This window comes from Corylus avellana, chromosome ca7 (genome assembly GCF_901000735.1).
Source record: "Corylus avellana chromosome ca7, CavTom2PMs-1.0".
NCBI classification, from domain to species: Eukaryota; Viridiplantae; Streptophyta; class Magnoliopsida; order Fagales; family Betulaceae; genus Corylus; species Corylus avellana.
In genome coordinates this window covers 26,396,348-26,412,811 of record NC_081547.1, presented here as the reverse complement: position 1 = coordinate 26,412,811, position 16,464 = coordinate 26,396,348, and the positions used below count along the sequence as shown (strand labels likewise).

The following is a 16,464-nucleotide window of genomic DNA, read 5'->3' as shown; positions in this document are numbered from 1 at the left end:
TACTTTGACACGCGGTCAACTGTTCTTACAAAGTTCATTATAACACTTCCAATTAATGCGGCACAAATGATATAGTTCTCATTTTTCATACAATCTAGAGTTTTTTACTTTTTCTATTTTATTTTCCCATCATTTATTGTTAGTTTGCTCATACTATATATAACTAAGATTGGATTAATAAAAGAAAAAAAAATACTACAAAAAGGAGGATTAAGGTATTCCAACTAAGACTCTAGTATAAACATTATAGTGCAAAACAAAATTAAACAACATTTGGGAATGGCCCAAGCAAATGGCCCCATCCAATAATTGTTTGACCCACAATCCAAAAAAAATCTGTCGAATATGATGGTTTTTTAAGTAGTCCAGCGAGTGTTTATTACGACAACGGAGAAACTTAATAGTTACACCAAAAAAGATAACAATTATAATAGTAATTATAAAAGAGCGTCATTCAATATGCAACAAAAAGAGAACAAACATAGCTAGACAATCCTTGTTAGTTTGGTAGTTGACCACCACTATGGACATCTCAAATTGAAAATTAAGGTCGTTATGCTTATAATGGTGGGAAAAGCTAAATGATTTAGGATGAATGCTATGGAATCATGATGTAGGATAAAAAATATACAAAAAGTGAATGGATCCCACAATTCATGATCTAATCGTTTTGAATTTTTCCCTCTTTATTTTCTTTTTCCCATGTCCCCATTTGGCATGTCACTTGCTCTCTAGGCTGGATTGAGTGTGAAATCCAAAGGTATACGAATTCTAAATTTAAATTGACCAAAAACTAAAGGGGCTGTACAAATGATGGCAATTTCCTCTCAATTTTGTTTGATCGATTTTTTTTTTTTAAAAAAAGAAAATTCAGTATATTAAACTGACGTATGTTTCTTAGATCTGCTTTCACGAGCTCAAAAGACACGACAAATTTATAAATTGAATTCAAAAAAATTTATGTTGTTGTATTATTTATTTTTTAATCCAAGTCGGCATCCCATTTCTGTCTTTTACGGAAAAGGTCATTATGCCAATAATATCCTATTAAAAACATTTATATATTTGTACTTTAGTGTCCAATTTTTCATCAAATTTCGTATAAATTATGTATATTTTTATTTTTTATTATACAAAATTACAATTATATCTTTTAAAAAAAAAGAAAAGAAAAAAGTCAAGGGTAGCTTATGGTCACTCCTCCGGGACGTAAAAATAATTAATACAAATATGGTAAAATTCTAATAATTAATTTAAAATAATATTTTTCTCAGGTTCAGCTATAATCGAGTACTCCTGATACCTACCCTACCCCATCAAACCCCGCTCCTCGTCCGCGTTATCCGCGTAATCAAAATTTTTAAACGTTATGCTTCGGACGAATATACCCTTCTACATTCTGGAAAACAGAAAGGAATGGCCAATGCTTTTTCTTTCTCGCTCACGCACTTTGTGATTGTCCCTCTCTTTCATTTTCTTTCATCATTAAAGTAACCGAGATCACGAAGTGATCTCGTACCATACAATTCATAAATCGTTGTCACCGTCAAATCTCACTGGTTCAATTTAAAACGCCGGCCGCCTAACGCCGTTAAGTCACTCTCCGATTCAGTAAACTCTCTCTCTCTCTCTCCGAAATCAATTTCCCTGATAATTCGGGATGCTGAGTTGTATTTTTGTTTGAATTTTGAATTCTGTGAGATAAGCATTCGACCAGTAATGGTAAGTTAGTAACTCTTAGCCTGAGAGTTTCTTTGTTGTTTTCTTTTAATTTTTTGTTGTATTTCTTTTTTCTTTGCTTTATTGGCTTCACTTTCTTTTGCAAGAAAAGTTGTAGAACGAATTTTCTTGACCGTTTGAAGAGAAAAGCGGTTTGGAACTTGTAAGTCCTTTTTTTTTTTGAGTTTTTTAATGTTCTATTTTCTTTTCTCAGTTAGTTTCTGAGCAACCAAACAGAGTTTAGTTCCTCCTCTCCCTCTTTTTTTTTGGAGTTCTAGTTGCAGAATTGATTGAGAATTCGGAGTCTTTTAGGTGGATTATGATGGAAACGCCTCGATCTTATCGAGTCGCGAAAAGCCTTAAATTATTTGATCCTTTTTGGTGTCAGAGTGTGGTGGAGAAAAGGTTTTAGGGTTTTAAGGAAACGAGAATGATGAGGGTAATTTGGTCATCATGGTCACGAGCTTGGCTCTGACACATTTGTATCTTGATTCTGTTTCTTGATTATTATTATTTTTTTTAATGATTTTCGGCGACAGAGGAACGTTGCTGAAATTTATGCTTTAAATTTCTCTGACATCGTGACATGGTTCTTTTTTTTTTTTTTCCTTCTAATTCTAATTTTGTTTTAAATATTTTTCTTTTTCCCTTTACTTTTTGTAATCGTATATTTAATTGGTATGTCAAACTAGTCGTTGGCAAGAGTATCCGAAGCTCTTGCAGCCCTCTTGTTAACGTTCTGATAAAATAATTCCTAGAGAAACTTTGTTCAGTTTATTTATTTGTTTTGTTTTGTTTTTTTTGTTTTTATAATTTGGTGGGTGCAGGAGTAGTTTATAGTCTCATTTATTGGTGTTTTGTTATCTGCTTCAGGGATTTCTTTGTGGGTAAAAACGTATGAAGAACTTCTTGTCTTCTTGACATTGTCCTTTTTCTTTTTTCCTTCCAATTTTCTGTGCAGTGCTTCTACTTTACTGTTGGCCGTATGTTGAAGTTTTTTTTTGACATTTAGATGTGTGTCAAACCATGGAAATAGCTGAAAGTTATTGGGTTGAATTTCTTAGTTTTGTTTTGTTCTTTTTCTTTTTTCTAAATATGTGTAATATAGTTTTTTTTGTTTATTTATTTATTTTTGCTTGTGGGGAGTAAATCCTCGTGTAATTTATTTTGTAAACATGCTTCTTGTTTGGTCGCCTTGGCAATGGAGGATTTTTTTTGTTGTTGTTGTTGGGATTTGTACAAAATAATCTTTTTGAAGGGCATGATATATGTTTAAAATTTTCTCCCACTGACATGAAGACAATCTGTTGTGGGTTGGGGACTCGGGTTTTCAACCTTTAATTTAGTATCTTGGCCAATATATGAACGCTATTATTCCAGCCATTGTTATTGCTTTTCTTTTCAGTTCTTCAGGTTACTCTCATAATTATTACTCTCTTGCTGCGTGCTCTCTTTTTCTCTAGTTTAAAATAAAAAATAAAAATAAAAAACCCTTTATTAATGAGCTTGCATGAGTTGTGTCTCTGAATCAAGATTTATTTTAATTCCTTCTCTTCCCAGCAATCTCAGTGATGTTTGTGTGGGTTTGTGTTTCTTTTGTTTAATTCCAGGTTCAGTAAGATCTCATCTTTTTGAGAGCTTGGCCTAAAAGATCACGACTGAAGGCTGGAAACTTTCATGAACTACAATTAGCAGTTCCTGCTGAACATACTCATGAAGAAGCTATTCTTTTTCAGATCATCTGCATCTAGCAATGGAAACAACAACGGGGTTCCTCCACAATCAACAGATAAGCAAGTTTATTGGGAGAACTCCTTGGAAAGTGGGGCTAATGACAAAGCTGAGAATAGCTATAGGAGTCCTAGGAACCTGTTTTCCAAATCTCGAAAGCATGCATCCGATTGCAAAAGCTCCAGTACCAGTTCAGGTCTTAGAAGGAGCCGCTCATTGTCATCAGCTGCCTTTGGTGGTGGGCTGGGACAAATCGATTTTTCTTGCTTGAATGATCGAAGTAGATCTCCTTCTAGTAGTACAAGCAGTACTCTACATAACCAATGTGGTCATTCATCTCGGTGAGTCTATAGACCAGCTAATTCATATGAACCTCATGAGCTTGGAAAAATTATATTTATCATGTTGGGAAACCTGGTATATTAGAATTTGTTTTTTTTTTTTTTGAGACTAACTTTACTAGGCTACCTTTATGTGCTAGTTGTCGGACTGTTACTCCTAAGAGGCAATATAAGGAAAAACGACTTGAAGAGCCAGCTATTCAAAATGCACACAGATTAGAGAGGCCTGGTTCTGCTGGTTCTTCCAGAACCTATAATGATTCGTCATCCATTTGCTCTAGTAATATTTCGAGTAAGATTGTGGACCGCTACATTGATGGAGAACAGCAGGAAGAAAGAAGCAGGACTAATAACAGTTCTTCTCAGAGAAATTATACTGGAAATGCTGGGAGGCTTCCCCCACGAGTTCAGTATTTGGCACCTACTTCACCAACAGATAGTGTCAAAGAGAAACCAAGGGCTCATTCATTTAGGGAAGTCAAAAGTTCTCGGCTTCGGTTCTCGCCTAAAGAATGGGCAGAAAGTGGATTTGGGCATGAATCTCCACGGAGACTTGCGAAGAATGTTATTGAAAGACTCTCACAGTCTAATGTTTTCCCCAAATCAAGTTCAAAGGAGTTTGAGCATGATACTCCAATCACGATTGAAGATGTTTATGGTAGATCCTTGGATGGGCACTTCAATTCGAACTCAGATGTGGTTGCGCAGAAAATTTATCCATTGGATGAACCATATGAAACAGCTAACGGGTATCATGGGGAGGATAACGCAGGCTTCCCAAGACAGAACCTTTTTCACGGTGGTAAAAGTGTGGATGTGAACTCCGATGAAATTGAAGATGACGTTGATGTAGAACTAAGAATAAGATCCAAAGAAGCTGAGGAAAGGCTCATGGTTTTTTCTGAAGAACTTGAGCAGGAAAGCTTTCTTCAAGATAGTGGGTTTGATGTACCATCGTTGATTCAAACAATTAGAAACTTAACAGAAGAGAGGATAAGCTTGGCAGTTGAGGTTTCAAGCCTTTTACAGTCTCAAATTGCTGAGAGGGCTTCTGCTAAGGAAGAACTCAGATGGACAAAGGCAGAATTGGAGTCTCGAACCCAGCGACTAGAGAAGGAGAAGAATGAACTGCAGACAGGATTGGAGAAGGAGCTAGACAGAAGGTCGGGTGACTGGTCATTCAAGCTTGAGAGATTTCAGTCAGAAGAGCAGAGGCTTCGTGAGCGAGTTAGAGAGCTTGCAGAGCATAATGTCTCACTTCAAAGGGAAGTTTCTTCTTTTAACGAGAGGGAAAGAGAGAACAGAAGCATTATAATAAATTCAGAGCAACAGCTTCAGGACCTGAATACAAAGGTTGGGGAAATAAAAGAGGAGAATCAAGATTTACGACAAAATCTCTCTGAATTACAAGAGAAATATAGAGCAGCAGAAGAAGATCGGGAATGCATCCAAAAAATCTTTGAAGAGAAGGATAAAGAGTGCAAAGAGTTGCATAAATCCATTACAAGATTACTAAGAACTTGCAGTGAACAAGAGAAGACAATTGATGGGTTGCGAGAAGGTTTTAGTGAAAAACTTGGGAAGTTTCAAACGGTGGAGAACTTTGATAAGCATGTGAAGAAATTACAGATGGAGCAAATGAGGTTGACAGGAGTAGAACTTGCTTTGAGACGGGAGTTGGAATCTTTTGGGCTTGAAGTTGATTCTCTTCGACGTGAGAATATAAACTTGTTAAACCGCTTAAAAGGTAATGGGAAAGAGTGTATTGCTTTAACTTTCAAGCTTGACAAGGAATTGTGGAACCGCACCTGTTGCCTACAGAATCAAGGGCTGTCAATGCTAAATGAGAGCACCCAATTATGTTCAAAGTTACTGGAATTCATAAAAGGGAAAGCAGGCCAACTTCTTCCAGATGCTAAGCAGGGTGTGGAAGTTATCAAGAATGGTTTAGATGCACAATTTTTTGTTGAAACCGAGGTGAAACTTCAAGGATTTAAGCGTGGGACTGAGAGCCTAACAAGGAGTTTGCAGATGATATCTTCTTTGTTGCATGAGAAGTCCACTCCGACTGCTTCTAAATTACAGTCAAAGTGCATCGATACTGATGGACCAGTGCAACCAAATGATCAAACTTCAGAGGTAAATTGCTGCTTAAATTGTTGTTAAATTTTGGATCAAGGATGCAGAATATAAAGTTTCATTGTTTATTACCTCTTAATGCTTTTTAATGTCCTTATTAATACGTTTGCTTGAATTGATCTGTGGGTGGTTAGTTGTTTTCTCATTGATGTGCTTGTTGCTGTTTTTTCTCATATATAGGATGTTATAAAATCTGAGCTTAAAGCAGAAACTTTACTAACTAGTCTATTACGAGAGAAGTTGTATTCTAAAGAGCTGGAAGTTGAGCAGTTGCAAGCTGAACTTGCGACAGCAGTAAGAGGCAATGACATCCTCAGATTTGAAGTCCAAAATGCACTTGACAACCTTTCCTGTGTCACTCACAAGATGAGGGATCTTGAACTTCAGGTGATTCTTTCTTCCATCTCTGTTTTGGAAATTTTATGTGTAATGCCATTAATCTCTATGTGATTGTGTATGCATGTTGTTTACTTTTATATTACTCGTTTGTATTGTACCAACTTGTTTGTAACTTGTGAGTCTAACTTCTTTTTTTTGTTTTGTTTTGTTTGTTTTTTTTTTTTTTTTGACATAAACAGAATTTAATACGTTTAAAATATGACCAAAATTTAGTGCAAGTAAGATGCATTCTGGTGGAATAGACCCACATAGATAACATAACATGTGAATGGGTTTTTGCAGTATATCACTTATGAAACATAATACCTCATTAAGTTTCCAATGGCTTTCTTATCAGGTTAATCATCAGTCCTAGGACCAAAATCAACAAAATAATGAACTTTTTCCCAACCTCAACTCCATTCACAAAACCTTTAACTCCTCAAAGAGCTGGCAATTGCATCTTATTCCATCTTTTTTTTCTTGCCAATCATCCACATAAACTTCCCCATTGTCATCATACTCATTTTTGGGATGCCTTTCTCAACTGCCCAGCAGTCGGCACCATAAAGCATGTGTAACAACACTCTTGTATATGTTTTTTAACTCTGTTTATGTCCCATGAAGTTTCTGTTACTCTTTCAAGAGTAACTGTACTTAACAAATGGATAACTCCTCTTCTATATTCCCTAAAGAATTGATGTTTAATGAATTTTTACAGTATTGCGCCTTTGATTCTGAAAGTCTTTTACCACTTGTTCCAAGTCTTTCCCTTGTCAAACTTCAAAAATAATTTATTTTCTCTTTATAACAGATGCTGAAGAAGGATGAGAACATAAACCAGCTTCAAAGCAACCTTCAAGAATCTTTAAAGGAAATAACGACTATGAGAGCGATATTGCCAAAAGTTTCAGAAGAGAGAGATTTGATATGGGAGGAAGTGAAGCAATACAGTGAGAGGAATATGCTATTGAACTCAGAGGTTCATGCATTGAAGAAGAAGATAGATGCCCTTGATGAAGACGTGCTTCTAAAGGAAGGCCAGATTACAATCCTAAAAGACACCCTAGTGAAAAAACCTTTTGACCTTCTTGCCAGCCCTGATTCTTTGCAAGATTTCCTGCTGGAATGATGCCGGAAAGCTGGATTATCACACTGTTCATAATAGTCCTATACTTGTACTTTGTGCTTTGAGGCTCTTCTTGCTTCTGAACGTACATTTTCTTTCTTTTCCTTTTTCTTTTTTAAAGGTTTTGATTAGGAGTAAAAGAAACATACCGTGATTCTTTTGTGATTGGCCAGTTCACATAATTGTATGTAGTTGGTTTACCAGCTTAGCAATACCAGGAGAATTGTCTTTGCAATTCATTTCAATGTCTCTCTTGGAAGAAGAATGCTTTCTTTCCCCTTTCTCTTCTTTAGCTGTTTGTTTTGGCGCTCCCCTTAAGAACAACAGGTAGAAGAAGGCTGCCACTGCGCAAAAACGACAATTAATAGGGCGTCGTTGGAAGCATGAACAGGTTAATGTTGCCCGTAAACGACAACAAGATTTCTCATAAAAAGATGTAGATATGCTGGTATGGCAATCATAAAAAAGGATAAAACTACTTTTCACAAGCTAGTTTTTTTTTTTTAAGAAAAAAGTAAAATGATGTGAGAATAAATGTGAAAGTGATTTTGAGTGTTTTGTGTTTGGAGTTGATTTCTTGTTAAAAAACAAAGATCTTCCCAAAAAGTAGCATATATTGTTCAATAAACAAGAGGTGGGATAAAAGTGTCATGTAGCGTCCATGTAACAGCAAAATTTTCATGTAACAGCAAATTTTTCCATTAGTAAAATATAGGAAAAAATATAATTAGCTATTCATTTTTTTTGGTATGTCCGCACAAGAGGGAGAGAAGGGGATTCAAACTAGTGACTTTTGCTTCATTATGCATGGTTACAGCCGATTGAGCTACTTCTTGGAGACTATAATTAACTATTCATAGTCTTGACTCTTGATCAATTTATTATTTATTTTTTTTCAAATTTTTTTTTTTATCTAATAGTAATATTGGGTTTTAGTCATTTTTCAATATGATCATTTCATAAGATTTTTGTTCAATTTCCAAATAGAAAATATATTACATAAAATATCAATTATACTGTAAAAAATTAAAAATAAATAAATAAATAAAAATGCAAAACACTGTCCCCCTCAACCACTGAATTTTTTTTTGATAATCTTTTAAAGGGTATAGTTGACATTTCACGTAGGGAGGTTTTCCTTGTTTTCTTCAAATTCATCCATTGATGTTATATATAGGCCTATCGTTTTATTAGAGTTCCTCTACACTGTTAAAAAAAAATAATAATAAAAAAAATAAAATTAGGTTTCTTTTCTACTAGGATATAAATTTCATACAAATTGGGATTATTCGATTTGCTTGCAATTCAGGCAGCCCCACATAAATGGAATTATGGGTCGCACTTACCTCGGACAACACTGGTGTAGGCAGGGAGGAGGGAATTGGTATTGGCTATGGCCCTCCAACAATTCATAATAACAACAAAATTTTAAGGTAAAAAAAAAAAAAAAAAAAATTATAAGGTAACCGGCCCTAGTAGCAAATTTTTTTTGACTCCGAGCAACTACCTATAATAATTTCCGACTCCGTCCTTAAGCATGGGTGCAGGACTCACCTATCCTTTTGTAACCCCCTCTCTATGGGGTTGCCGGAATAATAATTAATTTAGACAACTAATTATAAGTGATTCCAATCCCTATTTCTTGCCTAGACTTTTTTTGCGCCAGTAATACTCACCTAGAGTCCTAGACTTCATCTTTTAGTTATTATGCAAATCAAACTATTGGCGCTATGGTCAACTTATGCATTCCTTAAGCAATTGCTTTGAGCAATAATGCCCTAGCTGATGATTGATTTGCACTCCAAAAAGAAAAATTAGAAAACCTGAGAGAATCTACTAAAAACTTAACACTGAGATCTAGAGACTTGAGAAGTTCTTCACAAAAACCAAGCAGCCTTGGAAGGCTAATTATTTTGATACATCTGATCAAAAACTAGTCCTTACCCACCAAAACCTGCAGCATGAGGCATCAAACCCCCTCTTGAGTGACAGTAATCAAACCCATACCACACATTTTCTGGCACAAATGTCCTGAAGTAGAACATGTAAGAAACTGGCACTGCATCCCCACCATCATCCGGATCCTGATGATGGAGCACCTTCACCCAACCGGGTCTCCAATCATCCGACCCGACTTTCTTGAGGTACAGAGAGCAGACCCTTTGCCGCATGCATGCACCACTTGCCTCAAACATGTCAATGGCACAGCGCTGGAACCCACCGTATGCACCACCACCCTGCTGCTGCTTTGAGCCGTCTTTTGGAGCATATATCAACTTGGGATTCTTCAGATGCTTCACAATGATCAAATTTCCAAGTGAGTCGCTGAAATCTGACGCTCACATGATCTGCAGTTTCTGCAGATGGTGCACAGGTTGTCTCAATCTCAACTGAGTAGGAGCAATTTCTGTGGGGTCCTTGGAGTGCCTGGTCGTTTGGCTTGTTTCCAAAGGCAGGTGGGAAAATGATAGAGACAATGAAAATGATCAGAATGCTTGTTTTGATCATCTTCATGGGAAGAGGATGTTGTTGTTCTTGTCTGAAAATCTAGTGAGTGAAACTCTCGTATACTTATACTGCAATGGGAAGGTCTTCTTTAGCTAGATTCTCTAAGGATATAAAGAAGAGGAGACATAAAAGGAAGTTAAAATTAAAGGCATTTTAAATGCATATCACTTTGAGAAAGTTTAGATTCCCACTGCTTCCAGTCAGTTGAAAAAGTCATTTTAATATGAAATAATTGAGGGATGATACAACAAGTGTCCAACTTTTGCCATCTTTTGTAATTTTTTTTTTTTTTTTAAAAAAAAAAGATGAAAAAAATGTCTGAAGCAATAATATTTATTTTTGGTCCTTTTTTTTTTTTTGGTGTTTTTTTAAAAAAAAGAAAAATAGTATTTTTTTTTCATAATAATGACATTTTAAAAAAAAAATACAAAAAAAAAAGACCAAAAAAAATATTATTGCTTCAGACATTTATTTTTTATTTTTTAAATTACAAAAAAAAGAAGCAAACATTGACTATTTATTGAGCAAAATAGTTGGGCCTTTAACATTTCCCGAAATAATTTGATCAAATCCTTCGGCCAAATTTTTCAGACCCGAACAGGGATTTGTTGGCACTATATTATATTGGATATGAAATAACTTTGTGTGATCCTTATCCACTATCCAGATGAAAAAGTATCCCCGACTGAATTGTTGGCACTATATTGAATATGAATTAACTTTGTTATTACAATTCCAAAAATTAAAAAATATGGTCTTTGGTTGCGATACCCTCTGAAGTTATTAATTTGCACATGGAGAGAGTAAATTATAAAGAAGTTTATGGGTGTTAAATCCTGTATTAATAAGTTATTAGATGAGGTAAATAATTCTAAAAAACTCTGTGCGTGTTATATATATTACTACTTATCTCAAAAGTTATAAGTGATGATTTAACATGATAACAGAACAAATGTCTTGAATTCAACCATTGTCTTCATTATTCACCTTTCATTTTAAATAAATACTTTATGTATCGGGTTTCACTTATAATGGAAGAGTTTGAGTCCACATGTAAGATGAGCGTGTTAAAGTGATAATTAAATAATTAATTTTTCACACTTTTATATGAACTTCAAGTTTTTTGGATAAATAATTATTTAACAAATTAGAATAATAACTTAGATATATAGCTAACACTTTTCTCATGTGAGTTTGAGCTTTTAATCAAGGGTAATATAAATCATTCATCAGTGGAGACCCAACAAAGTTAAATTGATCAGATGCTTACATAAAGAGGAAGACTTAAAATAAAAAGGTAGCTAGATCGAGATTAAAAGTAGCATCAATGACATCAGAAGGCACTTACTTATAATCCACTTTCAAAAGTATTCCTCCAGGGCATAGGAAATATAAACATAGAGATGATTGATTCAGATATTTATTAATATGTAGAACTCATTAAAAATTAGCTTAAAATGAAAAGTGTCTAAGAGTTTATATACACATAGTTAACATTACACTTAACCATTGTGAGACACTTACGATTGTAATATTCATCACACTCTGCAACTAACATCCCAACGAACCATCATTCCCAGCTCGCTAACTTCATAGGTCCTTTCTTTTACAAGTAGTTGCCCTCTCAAGGACGCCCCATCCGTGATTCAGCCACAAAGCCGCAAATCACTCAGTCTTATACTTGATGAGCTGGGTTTGATCTTATACTTGACGTGATGGTTGCTCTAATACCAAATAGAACAAAAATAATGTAAAACTCACATTTGAAAATCAGCTTGTAAGGAGAAGGTGTTCAAGAGCCTATATAAACATGGTACCAAAGCAAAATACTTAGGATCATAACTTACCATCTAGGAAGCATATAAAGTTCGATCACTTGAACTACGCACATCCATACTTTAACTAAAGGTAAAGCCAACATACATGTAAAAACCAGTTTTATTATGTCAACACCTCCCAATTTAAAGATACAAGAAGGTAATATCCAAGGTATAAAAATGCAGAAGAGGAGACACTTATTAACAGCTCGCAGTGAAGGATATAATAACTTTATTATGCAATTTCAGATGCCATAATAGTATTGTCGTCCCCATAACTTCGAGCAGTAGCAGTTTTGTCTTCTTACATAAAGAGTACAAGGAAGCTTCAAATGGCTCTGGGTACCATTTGGATTGCATGGAATACAGGATATATACCAGGTCCAAAATTTATAGTGATGCAGATTTCCAGTAGTCAATGGGCTTCCGTTGCTGAAGAAGAATATTAGATTAGAAACATGAAAAAATGGCATCTTTTATAATCTAAAAATTGATTTAAAAAAAATAACACTACGCATATGAATCACACATTCAACAAAGTTCACCACCGGCAACCTCCTGTGAGAGTGCATAAAGGTACATGTATGCACATGAGGCCGTGCAAAGGTGCACACAGATTCACATGTTTAAATCCCACTTGGGCGCACAAGTTTAAAAACAAATTTCCTTTTAAGTTAAACACATCTATCATCTAGTCATCAAAAATAAAAATAAAAATTGAGTCTCTGTTTATTTCACGGTAATTTGTTTCCAGAGATAGATTCATAAAGCTTACCTTGGCAATTGGTATCTTTGCTCTCACTGAATCAAGTAGTGAGAAATCAATATCGGCTACGGCAATCCCTGTTGACAGTCTATCTGAAACAGAAAAACAGAACCAGCTGTTAATATTAATGTTGCCGCAGCAGCAGTATGCATATACCAGGCACCAAAGGTGATGCCAACGAATAAATTAGCATTTTCTGTAAAATAAGTTCACATATAAAAGCCAGTCTTAGGGAGAGAAGGTTGCTCCAACAATAATCCTTAGACATCATCTTGTATTTTGAAGGATGAATCAGTGATGTTGAACACACCAATGTGCAAAGGTGAAACTTCAGGATGTACAAAAGGACCTAGTTCTCACCAGGCAGTCTACCAACTACAGTTCCCCATGGATCAATGATTAATGAGTCACCGTAGCTTTCTCTTTTATCATTGTTCTTTCCAGCTTGTGCAGCAGCTATGACCTGATGATGCATTCAGCAATCATTCTCAAATTGGAGCAGTAGGGGGCAACATAGCATACAAGATGGGCATGTCAATGGACTTGATTTTACTACAAATGCTCGAACAAAATCGTTCTGATACTGGAGGTGAAAGTAAGTTCATACATAGCATTGAGTCTCAATTGCACGAGCACGAAGAAGGATCTCCCAGTGTGCCTGACCAGTTACTTTAGTAAAAGCTGCAGGTACCAATAGTACCTGCAGATTTGCAAGTGTCAGATTCAGCACAACGTATTCAACTACAAAGCCAAGAAATCAACTCATACCTGCGCATCATGTTGGAATCTAAGCTGCTGGTAGAGATCTGGGAATCTCAAATCATAGCAAACTGTCAGGCCCAAACGTCCAAGGGGGCTGTCTACAGCAACAATATCCTTCCCTAAAAACATTATAGTTTTAGTAGCTTAGATGCAGAAAAAAAGAGAGGTATTTTTTTCTGAAAACATGAACACTATCCAGTTTTACAATACCAATTGTCCAAAAAGCTTAAACTATTAGGTAATGAGCCCAAAAATACATATCAAGTCACACACACTTCCATCCCCAAAATGCAGTAGGAAACCGCACATGGATTCCTAAAAAATGAAAAATGATATGAACTTAATTTCCTGAATGAGGACATACCAAGACTTGAACCAAAGTTCCAACAGACAAACATTTCGCCAATTGCTTATGACTTAAGCTATTAAGAAATGAGCCTAACAATATATATGAATCTCGCATATACAAAATAAAAGCAAAATGAAAAAAAGAACAGAGGATAAGGAAACCTCCCCACTCCCCCTTAAGCACTAGACTTTGAGTAATGACTATATGGCACACGTGGTACATATGACTAAAGGATATGTCAAATATTGAAATAACAAACTACAAAAACAATAAGGTTTCTTTCTTGAAACGAAAAAAGGATAGAGCCAAGAAACAAAAAAGGCCGAAAGATTTTATCCAGATCAACAAGTAGGTGTGTCATTATCTCCTCATAAATTTGCAAGAACTTGAGATGGGAAGATACTGATGTCAAAAGGATTCAACAAAACGCTTTCTTATTTAACAATATCCGTTTTATAGAAAAATAAACGAATAAAGCAGAAAAAAAAAAAAAAGTAGAACATGAGGAGGCATTCACTCATTTAACTTGGATATCATATATGTGAGTTTGAAAAAAAATACCTGCTTCGGTAAAGTTACTTTCCTTGTATACTCTTCCACCAGGAACATCCACATCAAACCTTAAAACAGAAAGAAATTGTTTCATTTACAGTATCCTGTTGAACAAACCATATCATCACAAACACCAGCAGCTCGACTACAGGAGAAAGTTTTGTCAGCTTGAGCTGATACTGCCATTCTCTCTCTCTCTCTCTCTAACATACAAACACGCACACAAGTGCACAAACACAACACAAACCAACAGATGTAAAGACACATAAACACATGCGCACACGCACACACCAAGTATATATCCTGCTGAACCTTTGACGTATGGGTTTCATCTCTAAGTTGTGCTTATCAGTAGGAAAAGTCTCGACACAGTCACTTGACAAGAAGGACAAATTTTAAAGGTCTCATTCCAGAAAAATCTACTGACTTGATAGATTGGGTCCTCTCCCTCTCTAACATCACGCACACATGTGCACAAACACAACACATGTAAAGACACACACACACACACACCAAGTAATATACCCGAGGAATCTTTGACAAATGGAATTCATCTCTATGTTGCGCTTATCAGTAGGCAAAGTCCAGACGCTGTCACACTCTCTCTCTCTCTAACATACAACACACGCGCACACGTGCACAAACTGACACATGTAAAGACGCATGCATGCGCGTGCACACACACACCAAGTAATATATCCTGCTGATTCTTTGATGAATGGGTTTCATCTCTACGTTGCGCTTATCAGTAGCAAAGTCTTGACACCATCAATTGACAAGAAGGACAAAGTTTAAGGTTTCCATTAAAGAAAAATCTACTGACTTGATAGATTGGATCTTGAGAGAGAGAGAGAGATTAACAGCACTACATAAGCTAGGCAAAAGCAAAAAGTTTTCCATCCACTTATAAGTGCTATGTGCAAGGCATTTTTGTCAAACTAAACATGCATGCATGGTTTAAGGATACAGCATTGATGGGGAAGACATTTCACCGAATAGAAGAAAATATAAATTAACATTTTAGTACACTTAACTTTAGAACTATCTTAAACAACAGAAATCTAAATACATGAAAGCTCAATAATAATGACTGAATGGAGAAGCTAAAAAACAAAAATCCCATTGAAACCCAAAGTTAATCAACTTACAAGTGTATCTTCCGATAAGTGCTTCTAATGTTCCCATTATCATCTACCACAACATGTGTGTTATACAGGTGTTCATCATCAGGTCCTTTTTCTTGGAAGCCTCCAAATGACAACCAAATGCTGGAATCTCTGTGATGCATGACAGAACAAGTCAATTACAGGAACAAAAAAATTCTTCACAGAACCCAGTTCTTCATCCTGAAGAAAGATAAAAGAAAGAAAGCAAAAAAAAAAAAAAGCGACCCACTGACAACTACGATATAATTTCAAGAATGTAAACGCTAAACAATAATGAAGAATTTAGCAGTGAAGCAGACCTCGAGAAAAATGAATTGCCCAATATACATTAAATAATAAGCAAAAACTCGGAAATCAAAATGATTCGTACAGGAAAAGTGTACAAAATATAAGTTTCGTAAATTGAGAGAGGGGCTGGGGTAGATGGTGGGAGTTCGTTCACCACCTTGCTAGAGAGCAGTATCTTTGCATAATCGGTCCATCTAAGGGTTCTGCGATCTTCACACTGTCTCCATCCTTAGCACCCACATAAGAGAAAGCTTCGGGAAAGCAAAGCAACTTCGCCCCAGCCAACGCTGCTTCCTTTGTAGATAGAAACCCTTAAATTAAACTAACCAAAAAATAAAAAAATAACACCATAGAAATTTAACATGGAAAAATTCTACAGAAACCAGATTTAACATTGAGGAAAGCACCTAAATCTTAACGAAAAACTCGAGAAAAATTGGGAAAAAAAAATCAAATTTAAGATTCAAACACGCAAGTTAGAGTTGAGGTTTTTAGAAATGTGAGAGCAGTTACTCTGGTGAGGCGAGAACAGGTGGCGAAATTGGCGGCGAGGTCGTTAATGGAGGTCATCTGAGCGGCGGCGACTCGGACTGAGTTAGCGGCCATGTCTGACTCGGTGGTGGCTGCGCGTGCGAGGCAGGAGCTCGTGTGAGTGATGTGTGGCCGGCTCACGCTGATCGGACTAGTAAGGGCGAGGCGTAGACAAATTGGCATCGTTGTCTGAGACAGGAAGGCCTATTGTATGCGTGAAATGACTCTCGAACGGGCCAACGGCTTCCTTCGGTATTTTTGCTAGATGACCCTTTAACTTTTCTGTAT

General features: G+C 35.9%; 3 protein-coding genes across 6 annotated transcripts; 1 reads left to right on the top strand and 2 right to left on the bottom strand.

Annotated features, from left to right (window-relative positions):
* Positions 1-1,427: 1,427 nt before the first annotated feature.
* Positions 1,428-7,776, top strand: LOC132186434 (uncharacterized). 3 transcript variants are annotated; one of them, XM_059600409.1, is made up of 6 exons: positions 1,428-1,722; positions 1,832-1,882; positions 3,330-3,791; positions 3,932-5,930; positions 6,111-6,317; positions 7,123-7,776. In XM_059600409.1, exons 3-6 carry the CDS (start codon positions 3,433-3,435, stop codon positions 7,438-7,440), a joined length of 2,883 nt encoding a protein of 960 aa, XP_059456392.1. In that variant the 5' UTR covers positions 1,428-1,722; positions 1,832-1,882; positions 3,330-3,432; the 3' UTR covers positions 7,441-7,776. The 3 variants fall into 3 exon arrangements, with proteins under 3 accessions (XP_059456392.1, XP_059456393.1, XP_059456394.1); XM_059600410.1 differs by lacking the exon at positions 1,832-1,882 and having other exon boundaries at positions 1,428-1,611; XM_059600411.1 differs by having other exon boundaries at positions 1,428-1,882.
* A 1,601-nt stretch (positions 7,777-9,377) lies between these two features.
* Positions 9,378-9,945, bottom strand: LOC132188068 (embryo-specific protein ATS3B-like). Its single transcript, XM_059602478.1, has 2 exons — positions 9,781-9,945; positions 9,378-9,731 (listed from the first exon to the last, which is right to left on the bottom strand). The coding sequence occupies exons 1-2, from the start codon at positions 9,943-9,945 to the stop codon at positions 9,378-9,380; spliced, it is 519 nt and encodes a 172-aa protein (XP_059458461.1).
* A 1,871-nt stretch (positions 9,946-11,816) lies between these two features.
* LOC132186435 (deaminated glutathione amidase, chloroplastic/cytosolic) lies at positions 11,817-16,422 on the bottom strand. 2 transcript variants are annotated; one of them, XR_009440752.1, is made up of 9 exons: positions 16,159-16,422; positions 15,803-15,939; positions 15,340-15,468; positions 14,201-14,259; positions 13,297-13,409; positions 13,136-13,228; positions 12,889-12,991; positions 12,538-12,616; positions 11,817-12,194 (listed from the first exon to the last, which is right to left on the bottom strand). XR_009440752.1 is itself a non-coding variant. In XM_059600412.1 (9 exons), exons 1-9 carry the CDS (start codon positions 16,357-16,359, stop codon positions 12,153-12,155), a joined length of 960 nt encoding a protein of 319 aa, XP_059456395.1. In that variant the 5' UTR covers positions 16,360-16,422; the 3' UTR covers positions 11,817-12,152. The 2 variants fall into 2 exon arrangements, 1 of the variants encoding a protein (XP_059456395.1); XM_059600412.1 differs by having other exon boundaries at positions 12,538-12,620.
* Between the last annotated feature and the right edge of the window lie 42 nt (positions 16,423-16,464).

Coding starts and splice junctions, on each gene's coding strand:
- LOC132186435 (XM_059600412.1), bottom strand. CDS start 16,359: ATGCCAATTTGTCTACGCCTCGCCCTTACTAGTCCGATCAGCGTGAGC. Junction 13,229..13,296: donor GATTCCAACATGATGCGCAG/GTATGAGTTGAT, acceptor GCAAATCTGCAG/GTACTATTGGTACCTGCAGC. Junction 12,992..13,135: donor CAATTGAGACTCAATGCTAT/GTATGAACTTAC, acceptor ATGCATCATCAG/GTCATAGCTGCTGCACAAGC.
- LOC132188068 (XM_059602478.1), bottom strand. CDS start 9,945: ATGATCAAAACAAGCATTCTGATCATTTTCATTGTCTCTATCATTTTC. Junction 9,732..9,780: donor CTGCAGAAACTGCAGATCAT/GTGAGCGTCAGA, acceptor ATCATTGTGAAG/CATCTGAAGAATCCCAAGTT.
- LOC132186434 (XM_059600410.1), top strand. CDS start 3,433: ATGAAGAAGCTATTCTTTTTCAGATCATCTGCATCTAGCAATGGAAAC. Junction 3,792..3,931: donor CAATGTGGTCATTCATCTCG/GTGAGTCTATAG, acceptor TTTATGTGCTAG/TTGTCGGACTGTTACTCCTA. Junction 6,318..7,122: donor TGAGGGATCTTGAACTTCAG/GTGATTCTTTCT, acceptor TCTTTATAACAG/ATGCTGAAGAAGGATGAGAA.